The following is a 21,971-nucleotide window of genomic DNA, read 5'->3' on the forward strand; positions in this document are numbered from 1 at the left end:
TCAAATTCTTGATTTAGCCTTGTCAACTTAGATTTTCACTAAAATCGAGAGAAACTCATATTGAATTTGTTCGCTAAGGCATTATGGATTACATTGTTCAATTACATGGTGCACATATCACTACCGTATCTCACTATGATGCGCATATCACTTCTCAATCTTGGGAAGTCTTTGGAGAGCCTTGGGTACTAAGTTGTTATTCAGTGCTACATTTCACCTTCAGACTAACGCCCAGTCTGAACGAATTATCTGGACCTTAATGTACATGTTATGTTTTATCCGTTCTTTAGAATGGTTGTAGCAGACACTTATCTTTTTGAGTTGTATGTAACTACGGTTACAATTTTGGTTCGGCTATGGTACTGTTTGGGCCGTGGTATAGATATTTTACGCATGGAACATGTTTGTTAAACGAGTATTACGAAAAAGGTATTCAAATGATTGAATTTACAACATAGAAATTGTGTAATGTTGATGACGTTACCCAAGAGGGTAGTTCGCTAGCGCAATCGAGGCTTATTCAGACGATTTATGTGTATTTCCCAATGAGGGGCAAGAGGGTAATATTGAACCCTTGGGAATTTGTTACTTACTTATCGGGACAACAGTGAATTGTTGGTATTACGGGCTGCAGACCGTAATATTGAGAACTTATTTGTTGAACTCTTTAAGCAAGTAGACATTAAGGTCCGTCTACATTAGCATTTTATTTATTTATATGTCTAGTTATTTATTCATCATCTGGGCTAGACTCAAAGATACTACACACTTACCTCCGGAGTACGTGACACTACGAATGCGTAGGTAAAATTTTTCTATGCTCAGTTTTGTTTTCAGTACAACTATTTTACTTTATGTTATTATATATGTACTTTGACGTTACGTTGTTATATACCTATTTTTCTATTATATGTTTTTATAAAGGATTTTATATTTTAGTATTGTACTGAAGGAGAATTAAAGTTTGAGTTTGGAGGCATGAAAGAGAAATCATTGCACTCCAATCTCGATGGAATGGCAATCTCTTTTATGCAACCACTCTAACTCGATTTCTTCGATATACATTGTCTTTTTATCCTAAGTATTTTATGCATATCAAGTGTTTTTTAAGGTGGGTAGATTGTGACAATCATTCCCTAAATTTACGTTTTTATTTATTTTAATCGAGGGAATTGACGAAAATGATCCTAGAGGTAAGGACTTTGACTTCCGTTGACCATCGTCTAGAGAAAGATATGACTTGTTCCTTTAGCATATTTGTGTAGTACTCGTTGGTACAAACGCAAAGGTGAAAGCCGTTTGCGAGTCCAGATTATAACGGTATAGTTACGGACGTTTGAAATTGGTTATTTAAAGTTTAGTTAAATAAATTAAACTCCTACCTTATGGGAAGACTGACCAATCCGATTAAGGGGTAAGGACCAATCAAATGAGCGAGAAGCAACCAATCAGAAATTAGGAAGGGAAAAAAAAAAAGAAAAAAAAAAAGGGAAGCTCCATTCCCATCGATCCTTACACCCGTACACCCATCCAACCCAATTCTGGCTAATTTCGCTATTTTTTCCGTCGAATCATCACCATCCAACACCTGCAACTTCTTCCACCACCTCCTCTCTACCATTCCCGCCCAAGATTGAAGGGTTTTAGGTCCCATTTCGTGTAAAACTCCACCAGAGCACCGTAGGTGCTCGACAGTGATTCCTCCATTCCGGCGAGTTTCACCACCCATCACCGCCCTTAATCAACTCCCCTTGGACCCAGGAACAAGACCAACCAGTGATAGGGGCGTTGGAACACCGGAGAAGTCGAATCGACGAACACCCATTCTAAGGTTTCCGGCGGGTTCGTGGCAATTTGAAGCCTTTCCCGGCCATATTGGACTTGGCCATAGGTATGAAACTTACTCAACTCGTTGAGATCTTCATTCTTGTAAAGTTTGAGAATTTTTAGAAATAGTTGAATTTTCCGGCGAGATGGGGTGGCCGACTGCCGCATGCGGCGGCACGTGGGCCGAGACTCCACCTGACCTTCCTAAGCTAATTTGGATGTCCCAATTTCATATTTGACATCCGATTAATGAAATTCCATTATTTGGGTATAATTTCGCTAAGGTCCGCCACTTGGACATTATGTGAATCGACGATCCAACCGTTGGATCATCACCAAAACTTAATACATTATATTACGTAATATTTGAGGATATTAGGAACTTATGGATCAGGAATCTGACGTACGAATCTTCCTGAATTGGATTTGTAAGCTCGTAAAATAAAATGCCGACTGCCACTTAATTTTAGCAATTGGTGGAGATTCGACTATTGGATCGTTCCAAAACTTTAGGATGTTGTTCTAGAAGCTTATTGAAACTCTTGGGAAATTACGTATCAAAAATTTGAGATGTGGATCTTCCGGATTGAGTTACGTAGGGTTGTGGACCCTACCGTCAACCTTTGACCGAGTTAACTTTTGGTCAATGGGTTTCAAATCATTCTAGAACGTTCCTGAGGATGTGTTTTACGTATGTTATGTGTTCTATTGATAATCATTCTGAGACGTGATTTGATCATTGTTCTAGGCGCCAATCGTAGCACGGACCTCCTGACGGCGTCGTTCTTCACCTCACTGTTTCATTTGGCTTCACCCAAGACTTAATGACTCCAAAGTTACAAGGATGGTCTGATTTCATGTTGGGGAGCCTTGCTGTGAACTAGAGGTTTATAGTTTAAACCCTAAAAGGTTGGAAAAGGATTGGTAATTAAAATCTTATGGGTGTTAATGTAATTTCTCAAATGTGAGGAGTTTTGTGAAAACTCACCAAACTTCAGCGGTGTTAACGTAATTAACTCATTGTAGATCTCGATTATGCTTTCCCTACAAAATAATCTCTCGATCCAAGAAGTCTTAATTGACATATTATTCTGGCAAAAGTTCACTTAGAACGGAAATCGGTTATTTGATTATTAATGTATTATTATAAATATTCTGTTTGTTGTAACTTTGTATTTGTTCAATCTAGAGTGAGTTTTTACAAGAATAATCTTTCAATGACTTTAAAAATAATCCATCCAAATTATACCACATTAGTGTATTCATTTGATCCGAGAAGAATGAGATGACTATTTTAAAGTGTTGATAACAACTGTTTGCTTTTGAACAAAAATAAAGAAAAATAAGAATGTAAATTAAAGGACTGAATGTGCTGTAAGTAGCTACAAGTGATTTCATTGTCCGAGTGCATGCCAAATTTGAGATAATGTGCTAAATCTTCCCAACAAGTAACAGAAAATTAAGAAGCACCACCATTCGAATTGTAAGCCAAACAAGAAGTGCTTCCTCCGAAAGTTGCTTCTGAATTCAAATCTCTAATGCGCTGCAAAGTGGAAATGCAGGATGCTACCGAAATACCAAAATTTGACGAAGCCAGATGCTTTTGTGAGTCTGATGTTCAAGAATCTTTAGAAGCATTCTCATCCACCCGCGGCAGCAAAAACGGTGGAAGGAATGATGGTACGGTGAACGCCAAGGCCAAACACACCACTACAAAGCCTACAACCCACCAAGCTTTGTACGGAATCCCCAATACTAGTTCATCACAAACTGCCACCAACATAAAAGAGATGAACTTTGTTACAAAAGCAAATTGTAATAGGAAAATCTACAGTAAAGAAGAGGGAGATTGATAAAGAAAAACATTTACATACGGGAGCTGTTATTGGCAACCCGTGCAACTCAAAGTGCAGTTTGCATATGGTTTTTCGAGTGCCAATAACAGCGCCCTTTTCATACCAACTTCTCGCGCAAAGTTTACTGTAATTAGTGGCATGATGGCAGCAATTGCTTGATATCTGCATTACCTATGTTGAATATGATGTGTTCCTTCTTTTTCACATTTGGTATTGCAACAACCCCCTCAGGCTCCACGCTCACCAACACAGACATTTCACCCTGAGCAGTCATCAGAGTCCAAAAACTTACAGGGCATCTCGGAAAATGCAAGTTATGGTGCAACAATGCATGCAATTCAAAGGGTCAGTGGAAAAAATCGAACCTGATCATCAGAGCCAAGACTCTCAGTCTTGAAAATAAGCTTTTCCGTATTTTGTAATCTTCGGTTCCCAGTCAGTGCCGATTCCAATTCCCCTTTCTTGAGTTGCAAGGAAACGCTAGCTGGTATCTATTAACATGCATCAATAGAAGTTATGGAACCCATAAGATGATTGCTGAACAGCACAAAGCAAATTAAAAGTTGAGAAATACATACGGAAGCAGGATATGATATCTTCACTTCGTACCAAGTATAAGGCTTCAGTCCATGAAGCCGGTAAAGGCATGAACCCGAATGCAGCGGTAGAGTCTCCCTCCACAGCTCTTCACCAACCTTCAAAGCTTTGATGTCTGTCCTGTAAGAGGTGTAGAGCAGTGAATTGGGTTTAACCAATGCTCCTATAGAACGAAATCAACAGCAGAAAAATTACAAATTGGGTTTCATTCGGATAATACTAACCCGTTCGCCTTGCTTGAATTTGAGCAGCTGATGATGATGCAGATAATGCAAAGGCTGATAAAAAGATTATGAATACGTATTCGACGCATAGCTTCCTGAACCTGATCAACCAGAGTAACACACTTCAGTGGTTTTCTTTCTTGGTTGGCGCATTTCATCAAACAGTTGGTGGGAAACAAAAACCGCAGAGTAATCAAGTTGACAACTTCATATCGAACAAGAAATAAAGAACCCCACTGGAGCTCCACTAATCTACGAAGCAAAGATACTGTCATTTTGGTTGAAGAAAGATTAACAATTCCTTCAGCATTTTGATCCTTCCAATTCAAAGAACGACAGTCGTTTTTACATGCAAGCTAGTTTTCCTTACCTTTCTGGGAAACCAAACAGAAGAATGATCGATCGGCGGCTGCAATTAGGGCTTAAAGAATCCCGCAGGGGTAGTTGCGTATTTATTTTCTCGGGAATCGATCAGTGAATATTTTCTCAGGAACCAATCAGTCAGCAGCAACCATCTCTCAACGCAGCGTTTAGAAAGCGGCACTATAGAAGAAGAAGAAAGCACTAAACGCAGCGTTTCGGTTGCCGTTAATCGTCTTCCTACCGAATTCTCCCTCGCTCAATAATAATAACAGCTTCTCAGCCAGCTCTGATCGAATTATATTTTCGGGGTTAATTTTGCAGAGCAAAAACCCTAATCCCCTTCTCAGTAGATAGAATTAGTATTAGCTGAACAGAGTTCCTCTCTGCAACTACTCCATTGCTGCATTCGAATTTTCGACAATGGTTAGTAATTCGAACGCTTCTTTCATTCGATCCAGTTTATTTTATTTTATTTTTTTCCATTTTGTTTTCGGTGTTCGGGTTCTGAATTTCTATGCTTTTTCAGTTCTCGATTGCAGCTATCAATGATACGGAGTCCAAAGGCAAATGGGAACCTTTGGCTCCCACCAAAGAAGCTCAGGCATGCCTCTCCCTCTCTCTCTCTCTCTCTACTTTTTCTGTTACAGTTCAGCTATTTTTGGGTTGAATTAGCTGAATGAGTTGGGATTTTCTGGGGTTGTATATTAATTTCGAGCACTTTTAGCAGAAGTCAAGTTATTGAGGACAAAGGAGAGAAATTTGAATTCTGTGTAGCATTAATATTTGGGAAGTTTATTGTACTTCTTATCATTGTTTCAATAAACTGAGTGAGCCAGAAAATGTGAATTGGACGCAGGTTTTCTGTATGGTAGCCCGATTCAGAAGTGTTTAGATTTTCTCAGCTGAAGATGTTTTCCTTTTCTGATCAGTGATTAGATAGAGTTCATACTGTTTAGTTTGGTCATGGCAGGAATTCCATCTTTCACAAACATATCATGAAGGACTTCACAAATTGCAAGTCAAGGAATACAAAAAGGCTGCTGAGCTGTTAGAATCCGTCCTAAAAGATCCTCTTATAGAAAATGCGCAGGTGAGCATAGGACCTTCAGCGGACATTCTTTAGATGGCTGTCTTATTGTTTGTCTTTGAATAGGTGGTTATTCTTGTTTCTATTGCCGTGCAGGTGGATGGTAGTGTTAGTGATTGCCATCTATTGCAACTCAGGTTTGGATTTCTGCACTACTCCATAATACACTTTGTGCAATTCTCGGAGTTGGTGTACAATTTTCTAATTCACATAGGAGGAATCAGTCTCTTGTAGAATTTTAGTTTTGTAACTTTTCTCTCACTAATGTTTTTGTGAGAATAAAAAGGATAAAAAGAAAAAAAATGAACAAGATGTCCGAAACATCTTTCTCCAATTATATTTTTCATGCCGACTGCAGATTTTTGGCTCTGAAGAACCTTGCCAATGTTTACCTTCAACAAGGTTCAGCATATTAAGAGAATGCTTTACGAAGTTATCTTCAAGCTGTAGAGATTGATACCAAAGATTCTGTTGTCTGGAACCAGCTGGGAACGTTGTCATGCTCAATGGGTTCTCTCAGTATATCCTGTTGGGCATTTGAGCAAGGGCTTATATGTAGCCCTAGTAATTGTGAGCAATTTATGATGTTTGAATTATTTTTCTCTACATCCATACTACAATACATCTCCTATATTCATAGTGATGGGCTCAGCACCATATTTTGACAGAGTCATATTATGTCTTCTCTGAAATTTTTATGCAGGGAACTGCATGGAGAAATTGTTGGAAGTTCTTATTGCTATTGGTGATGAGGTTGCATGCCTTTCTGTGGCTGAGTTAATTTTGAGGCATTGGCCATCACATTCTCGTGCTTTGCATGTCAAGAGAACCATTGAAGAGTCCGAGCCAGTTCCATTTGCTCCTAGAGGTATCGATAAGTTAGAACCTAAACATGTCCGTCTAAAATTCGTTGACAAGAGAAAAGCTACTGATGAAAATCTAGAGGAGGGTGCTGCATCCAAGAAGCTGAAGCAGATCATAGATCTGAACCTTGCAGAAGCTTCTTAGGCTGCTCTTGCTGATGCACTCTTGGATATCTTACTCCCGTTGAATGGGTGTCAGTCTGAGATGGGGGATGCAAAATCGTACCGATCTGGAGATGTCAGATTAATTTTGCATTTACCTCCTAGTTCAGAGAGTACCATAGGATTTGAGGAAAGGAAAGGGTTTAAATTATCCCCAATCAGTGGAAATGCTGTATTTGGTGATTGTAACACTGAACGAACAGGTGTTGTTATAGAAAAAGCAACAAATTTTCTAGACTTCCAACCAGAGGAAAGGCGGAGTACTCGTCTTGAAAGGCTTAGAAGCCGTAAACCAGGGAAAGAAGATATTGAATTTGCTAATAGTAAGGATCAGGCCAAGGCTGTACTTCAATATCTAGAACCTTTTGTTGCTGGTAGATCAGGAAGCAAAGATTCTGGTCATAGTTCTGTTTCATGTCCTGATCAAGCTAATCCATGGGATAGGTGACGTGTCCAGATTTATTAAAAAACATCAAATAACTATGGTGCTTTCCATGTGGCTCATTTGCTTTTAGAGGATGCTGCGAGTAGAGGTCTTTTGTATCAGTATGCATTTGTTAAGTTCTTGGAGTTGGAAAGAATTACAAGGAATTGGGGGAAGGATAGGAGCCCTGAATGTTGTCTTTTTCTTGCTGAACTTTATTATGATCTTGTCGTTGTCTTCCGATGTTTCCAGGTTATCTGAATTCATGTCTGAGGCATCTTATCATCTTTGTAAAATTATTGAATCAGTAGCCGTGGAAGATGAATGTATTTTTGGGCTTAAGAGATTCTTTGGTGCTGATGGAATATCCGTGAACATCTCTGTTTGCCAGGATGTATCATTAGGTGGTTCTTTAACAAGTAACAGTTCTTTCTGGGTTCGTTTTTTCTGGTTAAGTGGACGGTTGTCTGTTTTGGATGGCAACAAGGAAAAAGCCCACCAAGAATTCTGTATTTCATTGTCTCTTTTGGAGAAGAAGGAAAATACGAATGATTCCCAATGTGTGATCCGCCTTCCATATTGCAAGGTTGTTAAAGAGTTAACCATTTATAGAATTCTCCATGAAATTAACATTTTAAAGGTTGATTTCTTGATGGAGAAGACTTTGGGTGAGATGATTGAGAAAGAAATGTACGTGGAGTGCATGTCCTTGCTTGTTCTACTTCTATTTGCAACAAAAAATGCTCCCCCTGATGCATTACCCTTGCGCTTAGCTGATAAAGGGGGAGAGGAAATTACTTCTGTTGAACTATCAGCACTAGACATTTTAATCAAAGCATGTGAGAAGACAGCCTGTGGATGTTGATGTTTATTTGAATTGCCATCAGCGGAAATTGCAAATCCTTATGGCAGCAGCAGGGATTGATGAATGCCTTGATTCCTGTAAATCCTTACTATTGAAATCAGGATCAAACACTCCCTATGCTTCTGACATAGACACCAAAGAAATTGCAAGCAAGCAGTGCTGGAATTTATTGGTTGCTGAGGAAGTGAAGGCTATTTCTCAATGTGTGTGACAAGTGAAGAACTTGATTGATCAATCTGGGGCTTCTGTAAGTCAATCGATATTCATGTATAAATAGCTTTGCTACTCGATCATGCTTACCTCAAACTGTAAAATTCAGTACATTTTTTCCAATTAAACAAAGATTTAGGTTTTCAAAAGTGTATTAACTTTATGGATCAGTCTAGAGATTTTGTAATTTCATGTTTTGTGCAGTATGTAATTATATCTTATGCTTGCAGGACACTATTCCGATGGACAGCGTAGGTGACATGCAATGCTTGCTCTTGTCAGTAATGTACAATGTTGCAAGCATATTCCTCTCTAAGAAGTCCTCTGATCTAGCAAATACTGATCAAATTGAAAGAAGTTGCTTCATTGAAGCTTCCATCGCATTCTGCAAGATTCAGCACCTCAACGCCATGATAAATGTTAAAACTCAAGTGAGTCTTGTGAACTCAAGTTGCTCATACAATGAACTCTTTCAGGCATACTTTTGGTTTCATTCTCTTTACCTCTTTTTAAATTTTTGGATTTTGCATCGTAGGTGGACTTAATTGTGACAATGCATGATTTACTCGCTGAGTATGGGCTTTGCTGTGCCGGGAAGGGTGGTGAAGTGGAGGAAGGAAGTTTTCTTAAGTTCGCAATTAAGCATCTGTTGGCCTTGGATATGAAGTTTAAATCTAACGTTAACTCATCAAACCAGGAAACAACTCAATCTAGTGAGCAGCTTTGCCTAAATTGTCCTGCCAAAATGTCTCTCAAGGAATCAAAATCAGATACTGATCTGGAATTGGTGCACACTGGAACAGATGATACAAGTGCTGTAGGAAAGGATGCTTCTGAAGGGATACCTTCCAAAAGCACTTCACTTGAGAATGCCATAGATAAGGACAGCATGGAATTGGAAGGTGGAAAGCAACATGTAGATGGGTCAGGTGGCAAGTTCAACGGATCCGAAGAAAGTGATCAATTAAATGAAGCTGGAGATGAGCTCATTGAAGATGAAAGGGAGGAACTTGAGTTAAAAATTGATTATGCATTGGATCAGTGTTTCTTCTGCTTATATGGTCTAAATATTAGATCTGATTCATCCTATGAAGATGAGTTAGTTGTGCACAAAAATACTAGCCCCAGTGATTACCAGATAAAGGAACAGTGTGCTGATGTTTTTCAGTACATACTCCCTTATGCAAAGGCTTCTTCTGTGAGCTCCTCCCTTCTCTCTCCTTTTTTTTTTAATTCCATGTGTGTCCGTACATTGCATGTTCCTATCCTCATCACTACAATTTGGGGTGTGCTATCCACACACCCCTTTTTACTTCTCACACACCTTTTGTTGATATCTGTCCCTTGATCTTCTTCAATTAAAAGGGTGTGTGAGAAGTAAAAAGGGGTGTATGAATATCACACCCCTACAATTTATCAGAAGGGTCCTAATGACAAGGCCTTGTAGCACCCACAGCTATTTAGTTTCCCCAACATTTATTTGGCTACTGGTATGCCTGTATGTTGCAGGGGACAGGATTAGTTAAATTTCGACGAGTACTCAGAGCCATACGCAAACATTTTCCACAACCACCACAAGATGTTTTAGCTGGAAATGCAATAGATAAGTTCTTAGATGATCCTCATTTGTGTGAAGATAAGCTCTCAGAAGAGGCTGGGTTTGATGGTTTTCTTGAAACCGTAACAAAGATTATACTCCCGGATGCGAGAAACATAAACAACAGAAGACATCACCAGTTGGGAGGTATACATAAATAGATTTCCTAATTTGTATTTGAAAATAATTGTTCTCTCAGTTGAGGGTTAATTCATAAATCTCATAATTCTTAGAAGTGATCTTTCTAGTTGTGTTATTGAATAATTGCAGCTCGGAGCCGTATCTGGATGTCTATTGCAACTTGTATTATTTCCTTGCCCTGTCTGAGGAAATGAATGCTACTGATAAATGGCCTGGCTTTGTGCTTACCAAGGAAGGGGAAGAATTTGTACAACATAATGCAAAGCTCTTCAAATATGATTTACTTTACAATCCTCTACGTTTTGAAAGTTGGCAGAGACTCGGAAATATCTATGATGAGGTAGTGTTTGTTGTTTATCATTCTGATTTGTGAATTCTGTAGAAACCAAAAGATTTTGGTGTGGAAAAGTTTCATTTTATAATGATCATTTTTACAGGAAGTAGACTTGTTGCTAAATGATGGCAGTAAGCACATCAATGTGGCAGGATGGAGGAAGAATGCTACTTTACCGCAAAGAGTTGAGACAAGTCGAAGGAGGAGCAGACGGTGTCTATTAATGAGTTTGGCTTTGGCAAAGAAACCAGTTCAGCGGGTAAGACCCCTTTCTTTCCTATATATTATTGTACTGGTGGGGAGTGGGGTCTTGTCTTTTCTCTTTCTTGGTCATGTTGGCCATACAGGTCCTTGGAGATTTTCCTTTTTTTTTTTTTTCAATTGGCAGAATATAAGACCAAATAGAAAGTCTAAAATTGTTTTGATGGGGACCATCTTGTGCTGGATCATGAATAGATTTTTTATTTCTTAGCATGCCATTAAGGCAAACAAGAAAAAAAAGCTAGTCCTTTTTGCTTGATTTTGGATATTAGAATACCCTTGGGATGTGTTTGATAAATGTAATGATTTTTTTCTCATTTTGTGGCTCAGTCTGAGATACACGAGTTATTGGCATTGGTGTACTATGATAGCCTTCAAAGTGTGGTGCCATTTTATGATCAGCGAACTGTTCTACCTGTGAAGGATGCAGCATGGACGATGTTTTGTGAGAACTCAATGAGACATTTTAAAAAAGCTTTTGCTCATACGTATGCCCTCTTTACTACATGGTTTCATTTTTCCAGACAAAAACTAACCACTTCATGTGCCATAATCAAATGGTAATCTCTGTGCTTTCTTCTGTATCAGGCAAGATTGGTCACATGCTTACTATATCGGAAAGCTCTGTGAAAAGCTCAAATTCTCTTATGAGACATCGTTGTCATATTATGACAAAGCTATTGCTCTAAATCCATCAGCTGTAGATCCAGTCTACAGGATGCATGCTTCACACTTGAAGATACTTTGTGCATGCGGAAAACAAAATCTAGACACTTTAAAGGTTTTTTATTCTTAGAGATGTCTGCTCGACTGATTTCGTTGAAATAATTTGTGGACTTGGAGACTTTTCATATCCTACTATTGTACATATTTTGAAATTAATCTTTGGCCCTTTCAGGTTCTTTCAACATATATCCTGTCAAAGTTCTTGTCTGGCTTGTGGCTAATGGGAAGCTCAACACTTGTGAACAAATTCAAAGGAGAAGCCCTTTTATTTGCTTCTCCCCCCATTGGTGCAGTTTGTGCAAAGCTAAGGAGGAGAGTGTAAACGACATTTTTCTCCATTGTTCTTACACGATTCAACTGTGGTGGAAATTGTTTCAGGAGGTTAGAGTTAGTTGGGTCATTCCAAAGGGTTGTTTCGAGCTTCTAAGCACCAATTTTGAGGCCCTAGGAATTGGGAGGAAAGCTAAAGCTTTGTGGGGTTGTCTGGTCTCGGCCGTTTTTTGGAACATTTGGCTGGAGCGTAACAAAAGAATTTTTGAGGATTATACTGGTGTGGGGGTATCAGTACTTTGGGGAAGAGTAAGATACTGGGCAGCCCTCTGGGCTTCAGTTTCAAATGATTTAAAAATTACTCTCTTTCTCAGTTACAGTGGGATATGTTAGCAGCAGTAAAGTGATTTAGGTTTAGGTTTTGTTGCTGTAGCCAGATCCTCTTGAGAGATTTTCTTGTTTTTGTTCTTGGTGGATTTCTTATCCACTTCTGTGTATTTCTCTGTTCTTTTATAAAATGTTTGTTTCTTCTCAAAAATCCATCAGCTGTAGTTACAGTCTACAGGATGCATGCTTCGCACTTGAAGATACTTTGTGCATGCAGAAAACAAAATCTAGACGCTTTAAAGGTTTTTTCTTCTTAGAGATGTCTGCTCGACTGATTTCGTTGAAATAATTTGTGGACTTGGAGACTTTTTGTATCCTACTATTGTACATGTTTTGAAATTAATCTTTGGCCCTTTCAGGTTCTTTCAACATATGCCTTTAGTCAATCAAGAAAGGATTCTATCATGACGATTTTAGGTAACATGGATTCTGAAAATTCATATTCGCCTAAGGATAAAAGCACACAAGAAAACACTGGGGAGAAGAATGAAGATTTACAAAAATTAGAGGTGTGGAACATGCTTTACAGCGACTGTCTTTCTGCCCTTGAAACTTGTGTTGAAGGGGAGCTTAAACATTTTCATAAAGCCAGATATATGCTTGCTCAAGGTCTGTTTAGAAAGGGGGAAAGTGGTGCATTGGAGAGGGCAAAGGACGATCTCTCCTTTTGCTTCAAATCATCTCGCTCATCATTTACAATAAATATGTGGGAGATTGATAGCACGGCGAAAAAAGGAAGGTACAACTTTAATTCTGTGCAACAGTTACGTTTTTCGAAAGTCATAGGAAAAACCCCATTTCAATAGTTTAAAACAAAACCATCTAAGGGAAAATCCTTCCTGTTCAGTTCAGTATGTTTGTTGTCCATGTTGTTAGGTAGCTTGAAATTATAATTCATATGAAACTAATGGGATATTCTTCTCTGTTTATCAGGCGGAAAACTCCTGGTGTTTCTGGGAGTAAAAAGTCCCTTGAAGTTAACTTACCTGAAAGTTCTCGAAAATTTATTACTTGCATTCAGAAATATCTGTTGTTCTATTTGGAACTGTTGGAGAAGACTGGAGACATCTGTACTCTTGAACATGCTTATATATCTCTTCGAGCTGTTAAGAGGGTAATAATTTAACCTCTAGTGCATTAGTAGTTCAAATATATGTGTCATAATTACTGCTAAAACGACATTGCCTCATCAGCTGTTCTTATTCTGTTTCTGATGTTTATTTTTTCTCTATTAATTTAAATGGGATCTGACTTGATTCGAAAATTCAGTTTTCACTATGCATTGAAGATCTTGTTCCAGTTGCACTAGGGAGGTACGTTAAGGCCCTGATTTCATCCATACGTCAAGCTAAGACTTTTGGCTCTGGTGCTACAATTAATTCCGAGCACATATTGGAGAAAGTGTTTTGTTTCATGGAGCAGGGGAACTTATGGCCAGAAATATGTGCTTTGCCTGAGATTAAAGTCACAGAGACGTCGGAAAGCAGTTTATATGGGTAAGTTGAATCTCAACTGCTTTCTAAGCCTCAATCCTCAAATTCTAATTAAACTTGAGTGATTAACTTCAGAGTCCTAATCTATTTATGTTATTATTTTAAACAAGATGGTTCTTCTTCCAGATTCTAATGATCTCCTCGTACTTCTGCAGATTTCTTCATGAACATATAACAACATTGGAGAAAAATGGCAAGCTGGTCACTCTTGAAGCCATAAATGAGAAGATACGGAAGAGGTTTAAGAATCCAAAATTGTCAAACAGTAACTGTGCAAAAGTTTGTAGGCATGCTTCCATTGCTTGGTGTCGATCTATTATACTGAGCTTGGCACAGATCACTCCCACACAGTCTGAAATCACCAGTGAGATTCAGGTCCTTAAGCCATCAGATATGCTGGAAAATAGCCAGCTGCTTTGTGTTGATCTACAATCAGATGAATTATGGAGTTCAGCATTCGAGGACCCAGCCCATTTCAAAGTCTCAAAGAAAAACGGAATCCTATTTTCTCTAAAATAAAGAATTTGATAATTAAGAAAGCTTCGGATGAGAATATGGAGGTCGCCAGCTCTCTGCTTCGATCTTCTTATAATTTTTATCATGAGAGCTCCTGTGTGATGCCCTCATCTGGTGTCAACTTGTATTTGGTTCTGTCTTGGTTAGCAAAGGATACACTATTGAGGCCGACCATGGATGGCACTGAAATCCTTGACCTTAGCATTCCAAGAAAGCTTCTCTTGTGGGCTTACACATTACTGCATGGCCGTTACACAAACATCTCCTTTGTTGTAAAGCATTGTGAAGAAAATGCAAAGGTATGGAAACTCAATCGCCAAAAATCTAATTTCTCTGTAGCCAGATCTTTCTCTTTTTGGGTTTAAACTTGACTGCAGCAGTCTGAAAACATTCAGAAGGGCCCAATGACACCATAAAATGTGTTTCTCTTAGTTCTTTTATGTTAAGAAACCCGAACATAATGTCATTTAGAGTATGTCTGCATAAAAGCAGAACAACTTCTATAAAAGTTTGAGGTAATTAAGGAAATAAATTTGAGTAACCAGTGACAAGTTTATTGTGGTTGTGTTTTGCAGTCTAAATTGAAAAAAGGTGCTGGAACCTCATCAGTGTCCCCGAACACAAGCATACCCAACACCGGCATTGTGCATACAGGTGATTCAACTTCTTTCTTCCATATTTCTTGTCAAACACAAAGTACTCACATTAAAAGTGTGCTTCTCAGCTTTCGGGGGTGAAAAAAGCACTGTTATCTTTAGATTGTTGGAGTTTCGTGGATGTAATATTTTCACCCACACAACCACTGAACATTACTGGTTGCAGGTTATGCGAGAGATGGAGCCGACCATACTGGAACCAGTGATGCAGAGGCCACTCCAGTGAAAACCATAGCACCCACCTCATTTCCGGAGGACTCCATTCAATCTGCCAATCCTCCACCTTCCAGTGTACATCAAGCCCTTACTGCAGCATTGCAACAACAGTGTCACAGAGAGGAGCAATACAACAGCGGATGGAGGAGTTCGGACATAAGTTAAATTGCAATCGGCGAATTACATGTAACTAATTGTATCAATATTGTAGATATGTTCTCCTTGTTAATCTCACTAGGCTAATGTGATACCCAACTGAAAGCAACGTACTAAATGGCTGATATCAATGTATACAACACGGCTTTTGGAGAATTAGCAATGTACTTGTATTTTCAAAAGAATGAATTTCAAACTTTAATCCCTTCATATAAAGCACACGAACGGCAAGACCGTAAGCAGGCATGATCATACTCCGATCGAACAAATTCACGCAGATGTTGCAATTTCAATCTTCGGCGGCACTGCTGCCATGACCATGCAAGGGGGTATGCAGGAACAGAAAGAATGATGTACATTGCTCCCTCCCACCATTGATAAGTGGCTATGGAATTAATCTCATCGACAAATGTATTGAATGGCCCCTCATATCTGCCAGAAGGAATGCTATATGTCAAACTATGATCTTTTAGATTTGTTGTAAGTTATAAGTTATAACGCAGACTAAGATCGATAATTAATATGAAGAAAGTCGCCATAACTTTAAAGTCCTTAAAATTCCAAGTGGGATATTGAAATGAAAATATAAATGATATATAAAAGTAAACTCACACAATCTCTTTTATTTGTTCTGGAGGTGTGTGGGGCAAATGCCAGGGATCACCAACAGTATTAGGACCCATAAAATACATCCGGTGCACATGGCTCTGTGACTCCTCAGCCCTGTTTGTTTCTAAAACCTACAATATTAATACCACCTATTAATCTCAAAAGTGGGGGAAGAGAGGAGATATATAGGGAGATATATAGGGAGATAGAGAGGTTCTATTATACACGAACAAACCTCATTCAATGACTCTAGGAAAGGGAAAGAGTGATCTATTTGTGAGCCATGTTGAGTGGGAGCAGGGCCTGGTCATTCATCAACCCCAACCAATACCAATTTCATACGTGCAACACTGAGTACCAAAGCCAACAGGATGAGGAGCCCAATCAGAAGAAGACCGAATAGCCAAGGCCCGCCAAATGTATAAATCAATTCTTCAAGAGCTGTAAAACAGTTTGGCATGTGATATCTGTCTGAAATGCATTTGTAAGGACAAGGAATCTCAGCAACACCACCTGATAAGAGAACAAGAAATGGTTTCATGTTTAGATACCAGAAATGACTAATATGGTAGAGGAGACTAAATACAACAAACTACAAATCAAAGGATGCAATACCACTAAAAACTCAAAGGCAGTAGGCCTGGCTCCTAATAAAGCAATAAATTACTAATGTTAGAGAAGTACCTCGGACAGAAATATAAATCGCACGAGGGGGAACCTGAGTAGCAGGACAGTGGTGACAAAGTGCCCTATCAGACCCAATAGCATTCTTATAACTGCCAGCTGGACATGCCTGAAAAAAAAAATTAAAAAAAAAAGAAGTTCGAGTAGCAATTATTAACGTTCAAAGTGGAATAATATTACTGCCCACAGTATCACTTTTTCTTATAGACCTACAATGAGTGCATGTTCATGAGAGAGGGAGAGAGAGAGAGAGAGAGAGAGAGAGAGAGATCTTAGAAGTTAGAAAATAACTAGATGATTGCACATAGGAATACAAAGTATGTCCAAACAATGAATATGTACCTCACAAAAGGTCCCATAGAGACCTTTTGGGCAATCTGTACCCGTCACTGTTTCATTTTCTCCAGCACCGCCTGGTCTCCACCCACCCCTCCCCTGCAATATAGTTATAAACCAATAAATTATTTGTTCCTTCCTTTTTTTTTTCTCGGAGAATTAATCATAATAATCCTTAAGTACATATGAGCAAATTAGACTACACAAACCCTGCAAGGATGCTTCCGCCCACACTTGCAATGGGCTGATACACATCTCCAGTGGGAATATCTGACCAATGAAAATGAATCCTTCCACCACCACCTCCACCACTGCCGATGGAACTACCATTTCCCCCAACACTTGAAAGAATGGCAGTCTCACCAAGAGCTAGTGTTCGCAAGACCAAAATTGCTAATAAATTTTCAGAATGAACGAATAACAGTTCATGACATATGTGTAAACAGAAGATTAGACATTGAGGCTATGACATCAAAGAAAACCACTCACATGAATACTGTAGAATAGCGATAAAACCAGACGTTGTGCTTGAATCCAATCTCCAGGTCCTGATAAGTTCAATAAACCTTGTCCATGAACTCCCAGATTTGCATTAGAGTGTATCACAGATGATCCCCATTATAAACAAAGATTACTTGTCATAAATGAAGACAAACTCCACATAATGCAAAGAGATAGTAAGTAACTTACCCTGAGAACCACCAAGTTGCTAGCCCCGAGTAAGGATGTCTCAACAGCTTCTTCCCCTCCACCATCAATGAGCATCTTGGAATTCCACATCAAGAACATTGTTACAGTCATGCGTAAGGCCCCATACACCTGAAATTAGAAAAGGAGGGGAGGAAAGGCGACAAGTTCACAAATTAGAATACCATAACATCATATCAAGTTCAAGATCAAAAGAAAAAATAAATAAATGGCTTCGTACAGTGTGAAATTTAATTATCTGAAGGAATTGAAACAAAAAATTGTCAACAAGATTGCATCTTAATATAATAAGGAACTGCAAACAATGAAATCCAAAATTTTCTACTTACTTTGATTATAGAGTCGCTCATCAACAATTCTTCAGCCAATAACTCAAACTCTGATGAAGCATAATGTTGAAGTCCAAAGCTTAACACACCATCACTCAAAAGGCTTATCTGTCCTTGCACCTATACAGTGCATAAACAATGGATGACTGAATCGTTTCCTCAAATTTTAAATTCTTTATGTTATTGATACCTGTATTCTCTTTTCAAACTAGACCAAAATCTATATGAAAGTAAGACAAGGGATATAAACAGAAAACACCTTTTATCCAACAAGAAAGAGTTTTTATATAAACCATACAAAAATCTGAAAATTTACAGAGAAGGAAGAAACACTATAGGTTACACATTTTGAGTTCCACAAACCTGGACACGACTCCAAAGCAATGGGACAGTCGCACTCACCTTATTTTGAATATAAACATCTGTCCAAAGAGGCTGATAAGGAAACTCCATAAGAAGTGATTCTGTATCTGTTGACTTGTTATGATTGCTAACACTAAGGCTTCGAGGAACTGCATCATATAAAGTCCCAGCCCCGCCTGCATTTTCTGGACAAGCATAGCTATTTCCTCCCGATAATGAGATAATTAATGTCACATCCCCTCATTCCACATCAAGAAGTAATTACCACCAAAACAATTTTTTGAACTCCTCCAAGAGGGCTTTCATAAAAGCTGACAGATTTCAATTTTCAGAATTGCATAACTTAAATATATAAAAATAAATAATAATTTATCTTCTGATAGATGACATTTTAAGAATAAAAGCTAAACTGAATTGAGTTACTTGAAGAGAATCAGTCTTTAACAAGTAAAGTAAACAACGAGATCAGTGGAACAATTGTGAACACTAAAATTACTTTTCGAAGAAATTTAATATTGAAATCAGAACAGCAGATTACGAAACAAGAGAAACTACTGAGAGAATATTATAAAATGCTAAAAAACAGGTCAAGAAAATCTCAAACATTGAATTGAACATAAGATTTGTCCAAAATTTTTATAAGAAATCACAATACAATTAGCCATGTCAAGCAAACACATGGTGTCTCATCATGCACAAAAATTTTGGGGTCATCGTGCCTGCTATAGGCATCAACTGACACTCTTCCACCACCACCACCAGCGTAACCATCACCACCACAAGCATTTATCCTGCCATTACCAGTCCTGCACTTCATAACAACAAAATTCTTTGGAAGGCATAAGGTCACCCTGCATAAGATTCACATCCTGCTGATACAACTTGATGCAGATGTAAAGCACAATCGTACCAACAGTCGAATGGACTTGGGAAATGAGAACAATGAGATGAAGCATGGTGGCATAAGAATCACATTTGAATAATAAGTAAAATGACCATGTTTTGATGCACAACTACAGAGTTACCACAGACCCCAGTTGTTACCTTTCTAGCATTTTTGTCACCGGCGTAGAAACAACAATGAAAACACAGATTCAAACATAAAATCAAAATTTAAGATCAAACATCATTCATTCACTTTACTTATCCACAAAAACTTGGATGTAAACTAAACAAGAGTTTTTAGAACACATCTCAAGACTCAAAAGTACAACCAATTGTGACTGAAACAGCGCACCAATATCATCTCTGACATTCTATAAGAAAAATCTGGGTGAACACAACATAGCACTGTAAAATTTTATTCCAATCGATCAAAATATGTCATGTCAGTTCTTTCAGTGTTCCATTCTATTTGACTTGCCTCGACAACTAAAAACTCAACCAAACAAAGGGTTATAATCCAGGGACATCCCTAAGAATTTGAGGTCATGTGCGAAAATCTTAAATGGGGCCCTCCTTAATATAATCTTTTAGGAAAATACTAATATTTTTTTAACATACTAATTTTTGTCTTCAGACATTGTACAAGGAAAATGATAATAAACACACACCCTTTTTAACCTCTCAAACACCTATTTTTAATCTTGTCTGTTGTTTTTGTGTGATTTATTCAATTTAATGGTCAAAAATAAAAGTATCTGAGAAGCTAAAAATGATGTGTGAAAATCACTTGCCAATAAACAAATCTACAATTAAAACTAACACAAACTTTAAAACTAAAACTCATAATCAATTAAGAAACAGTCAAGTCAAATTCATAACATAAAACACCTAAATTTACTATGTCCATTCAATTAACAATCGTATTATAATATACGTTAAATGCCTTACATGAATCAAATTGTTAGCACTTCACTCCAAGTAATTGAACAATCTCATGTATTTGGGGATTTACTTAATAGCAGTATTATGAGTTATGGACGTATGAGAGAGAAATAATCCAATACTATTTTCCCTATCAGGCTATTATATATTTATATACGATTGAGGAAATCATATATTATATTTTATATATGGGGTGCAGAAACATCTGTGATGGAAACATTTCAGTTCCCTAGCATTTCTGTAAAATTCTTACTGAACAAATAAACTCAAACTCGCCATCTTACCGACAGTAAATTTATATCTACTTTCTCCTACATATCATCAACATATGCATCAAAAACACAAAAAAGATCATTTAACAGAAAAACCACTACAGAACATCTAATTATTAAACAAATTAAGAAGAAAAAAAAGGAGAATTGATGATGAACATTACATTTTATGAGCCTTAATGTAGATACTGCCACCAGAACCACCGCCACCTCTATTCCCTCCGCCACCGCCTTCAGCCAAAACACTTCCCTCAACCACCAGCAATTCCTTCACTTGGAGCCTCACCCTCCCTCCCCCTAAACCTCCATAATCCACCTCCTTACTCGTTGAACCGCCTCGGCTCCCAAAACTAGCCGGCCTCTGCAGCGTTCCTCGTCACTAAGTCCTAGGGGGCAAAAAAACTAAGTCCTACAGGCATAAAAACAAAAGGTGAGTAGACCATAGTTTATGAGCCGGTCTTTGCAGCGTTCCTCGTCACTAAGTTCTAGGGGCACAAAAACAAAAGGTGAGTAGACCATAGTTTATGAATAATAATAATAATAATAACAATAATATGTCCTGATCATCCCACTAAACGGAAGTCCTGATCATACCACTAAATGGAAGTACTAGTGAAAGGTAAGACATCAAGTTACAATTATTCATAAAGAAGCCATACACAAGCGGAAGAACGTAAGTTCACTGGTAACAAAATGCCTCGAAGCTCAGGTAGTATTCCCCGCCACTAAGTCCTGATGGGGCACAAAAACAAAAGGTGAGTGGACCATAGTTTATGAATAATAATAATAATAATAATAATAATAATAATAATAATAATAATAAGAAAACCATTTTTCCTTTTGAACATACTAACCTCCTGTTTTGAAAACTCATATAGTAGTACATAGTAGGTTTGTCTAAAAACTCTAATATACCATAAAAACATACGTACAGTAAAATCATCTCTATAAGTGACCGGGAATCACCTGAAGGAAAAACCAACGAGTCTCAGAAATCAACACAACGATGTACCCAATTAGGGGTATCATAGTCGCTCCAAGGCATAACCATCACCTGAATGTGAAGTTGTACGACACTGGTTACGCCAGCGAAGAAACATGGTAGGCCTCATCACCCAAAGGTGAAGCTGTTCGACTCTAGGTTACGCCAGAGGATAAACATATACATAACATAACACACCAACACTAACTTTGGCTAGTGAAGCTGTCCGACACTAGTCTCGCCAGTGAAGCTGGGAGTATGTCATAAATATTCTCAACTATGTCTAATGGCCATAGACATATACATACTTAGGTTTTGTGTATATGTTGTATGATAACCCACTAGATAAGCACATAAAACATATCTCAAAAACCCATGCCAAATTTAGAATTCCAAAATCTCATCATTTGAAATCATAAGCAATTCCATAAACGTGATTTTCATAGACATGGCATTTTATAAACCTTAAATAGATGAATCAACACTAATTCATAAAAGCGAATAAATCATGAATTCTCCAAAATCATAAATATAGAAATACGTAAAGAATATCATAAAACGTATTTAATTCATGAAATTTAGAATCAATGCAAGCCTAATATTTTATGAAAACATGCAATTTGAGAAGGG

The 21,971-nt window shown here is 38.0% G+C and overlaps 1 protein-coding gene and 2 pseudogenes across 7 annotated transcripts; 1 reads left to right on the forward strand and 2 right to left on the reverse strand.

Annotated features, from left to right (window-relative positions):
- Positions 1-3,160: 3,160 nt before the first annotated feature.
- Positions 3,161-5,166, reverse strand: LOC137729986 (uncharacterized). 5 transcript variants are annotated; one of them, XM_068469047.2, is made up of 6 exons: positions 4,875-5,166; positions 4,505-4,605; positions 4,262-4,400; positions 4,049-4,174; positions 3,855-3,945; positions 3,161-3,597 (listed from the first exon to the last, which is right to left on the reverse strand). In XM_068469047.2, exons 2-6 carry the CDS (start codon positions 4,591-4,593, stop codon positions 3,446-3,448), a joined length of 597 nt encoding a protein of 198 aa, XP_068325148.2. In that variant the 5' UTR covers positions 4,594-4,605; positions 4,875-5,166; the 3' UTR covers positions 3,161-3,445. The 5 variants fall into 5 exon arrangements, with proteins under 5 accessions (XP_068325148.2, XP_088534883.1, XP_088534885.1 ...); XM_088678757.1 differs by having other exon boundaries at positions 4,505-4,772; XM_088678759.1 differs by having other exon boundaries at positions 4,505-4,639; positions 4,875-5,137.
- LOC137728103 (calcineurin-binding protein 1-like) lies at positions 5,152-15,340 on the forward strand (annotated as a pseudogene). The gene is made up of 19 exons (XR_015952761.1): positions 5,152-5,290; positions 5,394-5,468; positions 5,838-5,957; positions 6,051-6,091; positions 6,313-6,524; positions 6,658-8,515; positions 8,709-8,909; positions 9,014-9,676; positions 9,988-10,222; positions 10,346-10,556; positions 10,654-10,809; positions 11,142-11,299; positions 11,400-11,592; positions 12,554-12,933; positions 13,128-13,308; positions 13,464-13,690; positions 13,843-14,502; positions 14,779-14,857; positions 15,026-15,340. The product of XR_015952761.1 is annotated as a calcineurin-binding protein 1-like (transcript).
- LOC137728104 (uncharacterized) lies at positions 14,632-18,392 on the reverse strand (annotated as a pseudogene). The gene is made up of 9 exons (XR_015952760.1): positions 18,261-18,392; positions 17,551-17,679; positions 17,350-17,426; positions 17,070-17,229; positions 16,867-16,959; positions 16,525-16,633; positions 16,076-16,353; positions 15,844-15,971; positions 14,632-15,663 (listed from the first exon to the last, which is right to left on the reverse strand). The product of XR_015952760.1 is annotated as an uncharacterized LOC137728104 (transcript).
- Between the last annotated feature and the right edge of the window lie 3,579 nt (positions 18,393-21,971).

Source organism: Pyrus communis, chromosome 10 (assembly GCF_041283825.1).
Source record: "Pyrus communis isolate YQ-2024b chromosome 10, ASM4128382v1, whole genome shotgun sequence".
Lineage (NCBI taxonomy): Eukaryota > Viridiplantae > Streptophyta > Magnoliopsida > Rosales > Rosaceae > Pyrus > Pyrus communis.

Excerpts from the sequence above, each read along its gene's own strand:
- LOC137729986 (XM_088678757.1), bottom strand. The coding sequence starts at position 4,662 with ATGAAATGCGCCAACCAAGAAAGAAAACCACTGAAGTGTGTTACTCTG. Across the intron at positions 4,401-4,504 it reads AATTCAAGCAAGGCGAACGG|GACAGACATCAAAGCTTTGA; the intron begins GTTAGTATTATC and ends CACCTCTTACAG. Across the intron at positions 3,598-3,854 it reads ACACATCATATTCAACATAG|TTTGTGATGAACTAGTATTG; the intron begins GTAATGCAGATA and ends TGTTGGTGGCAG.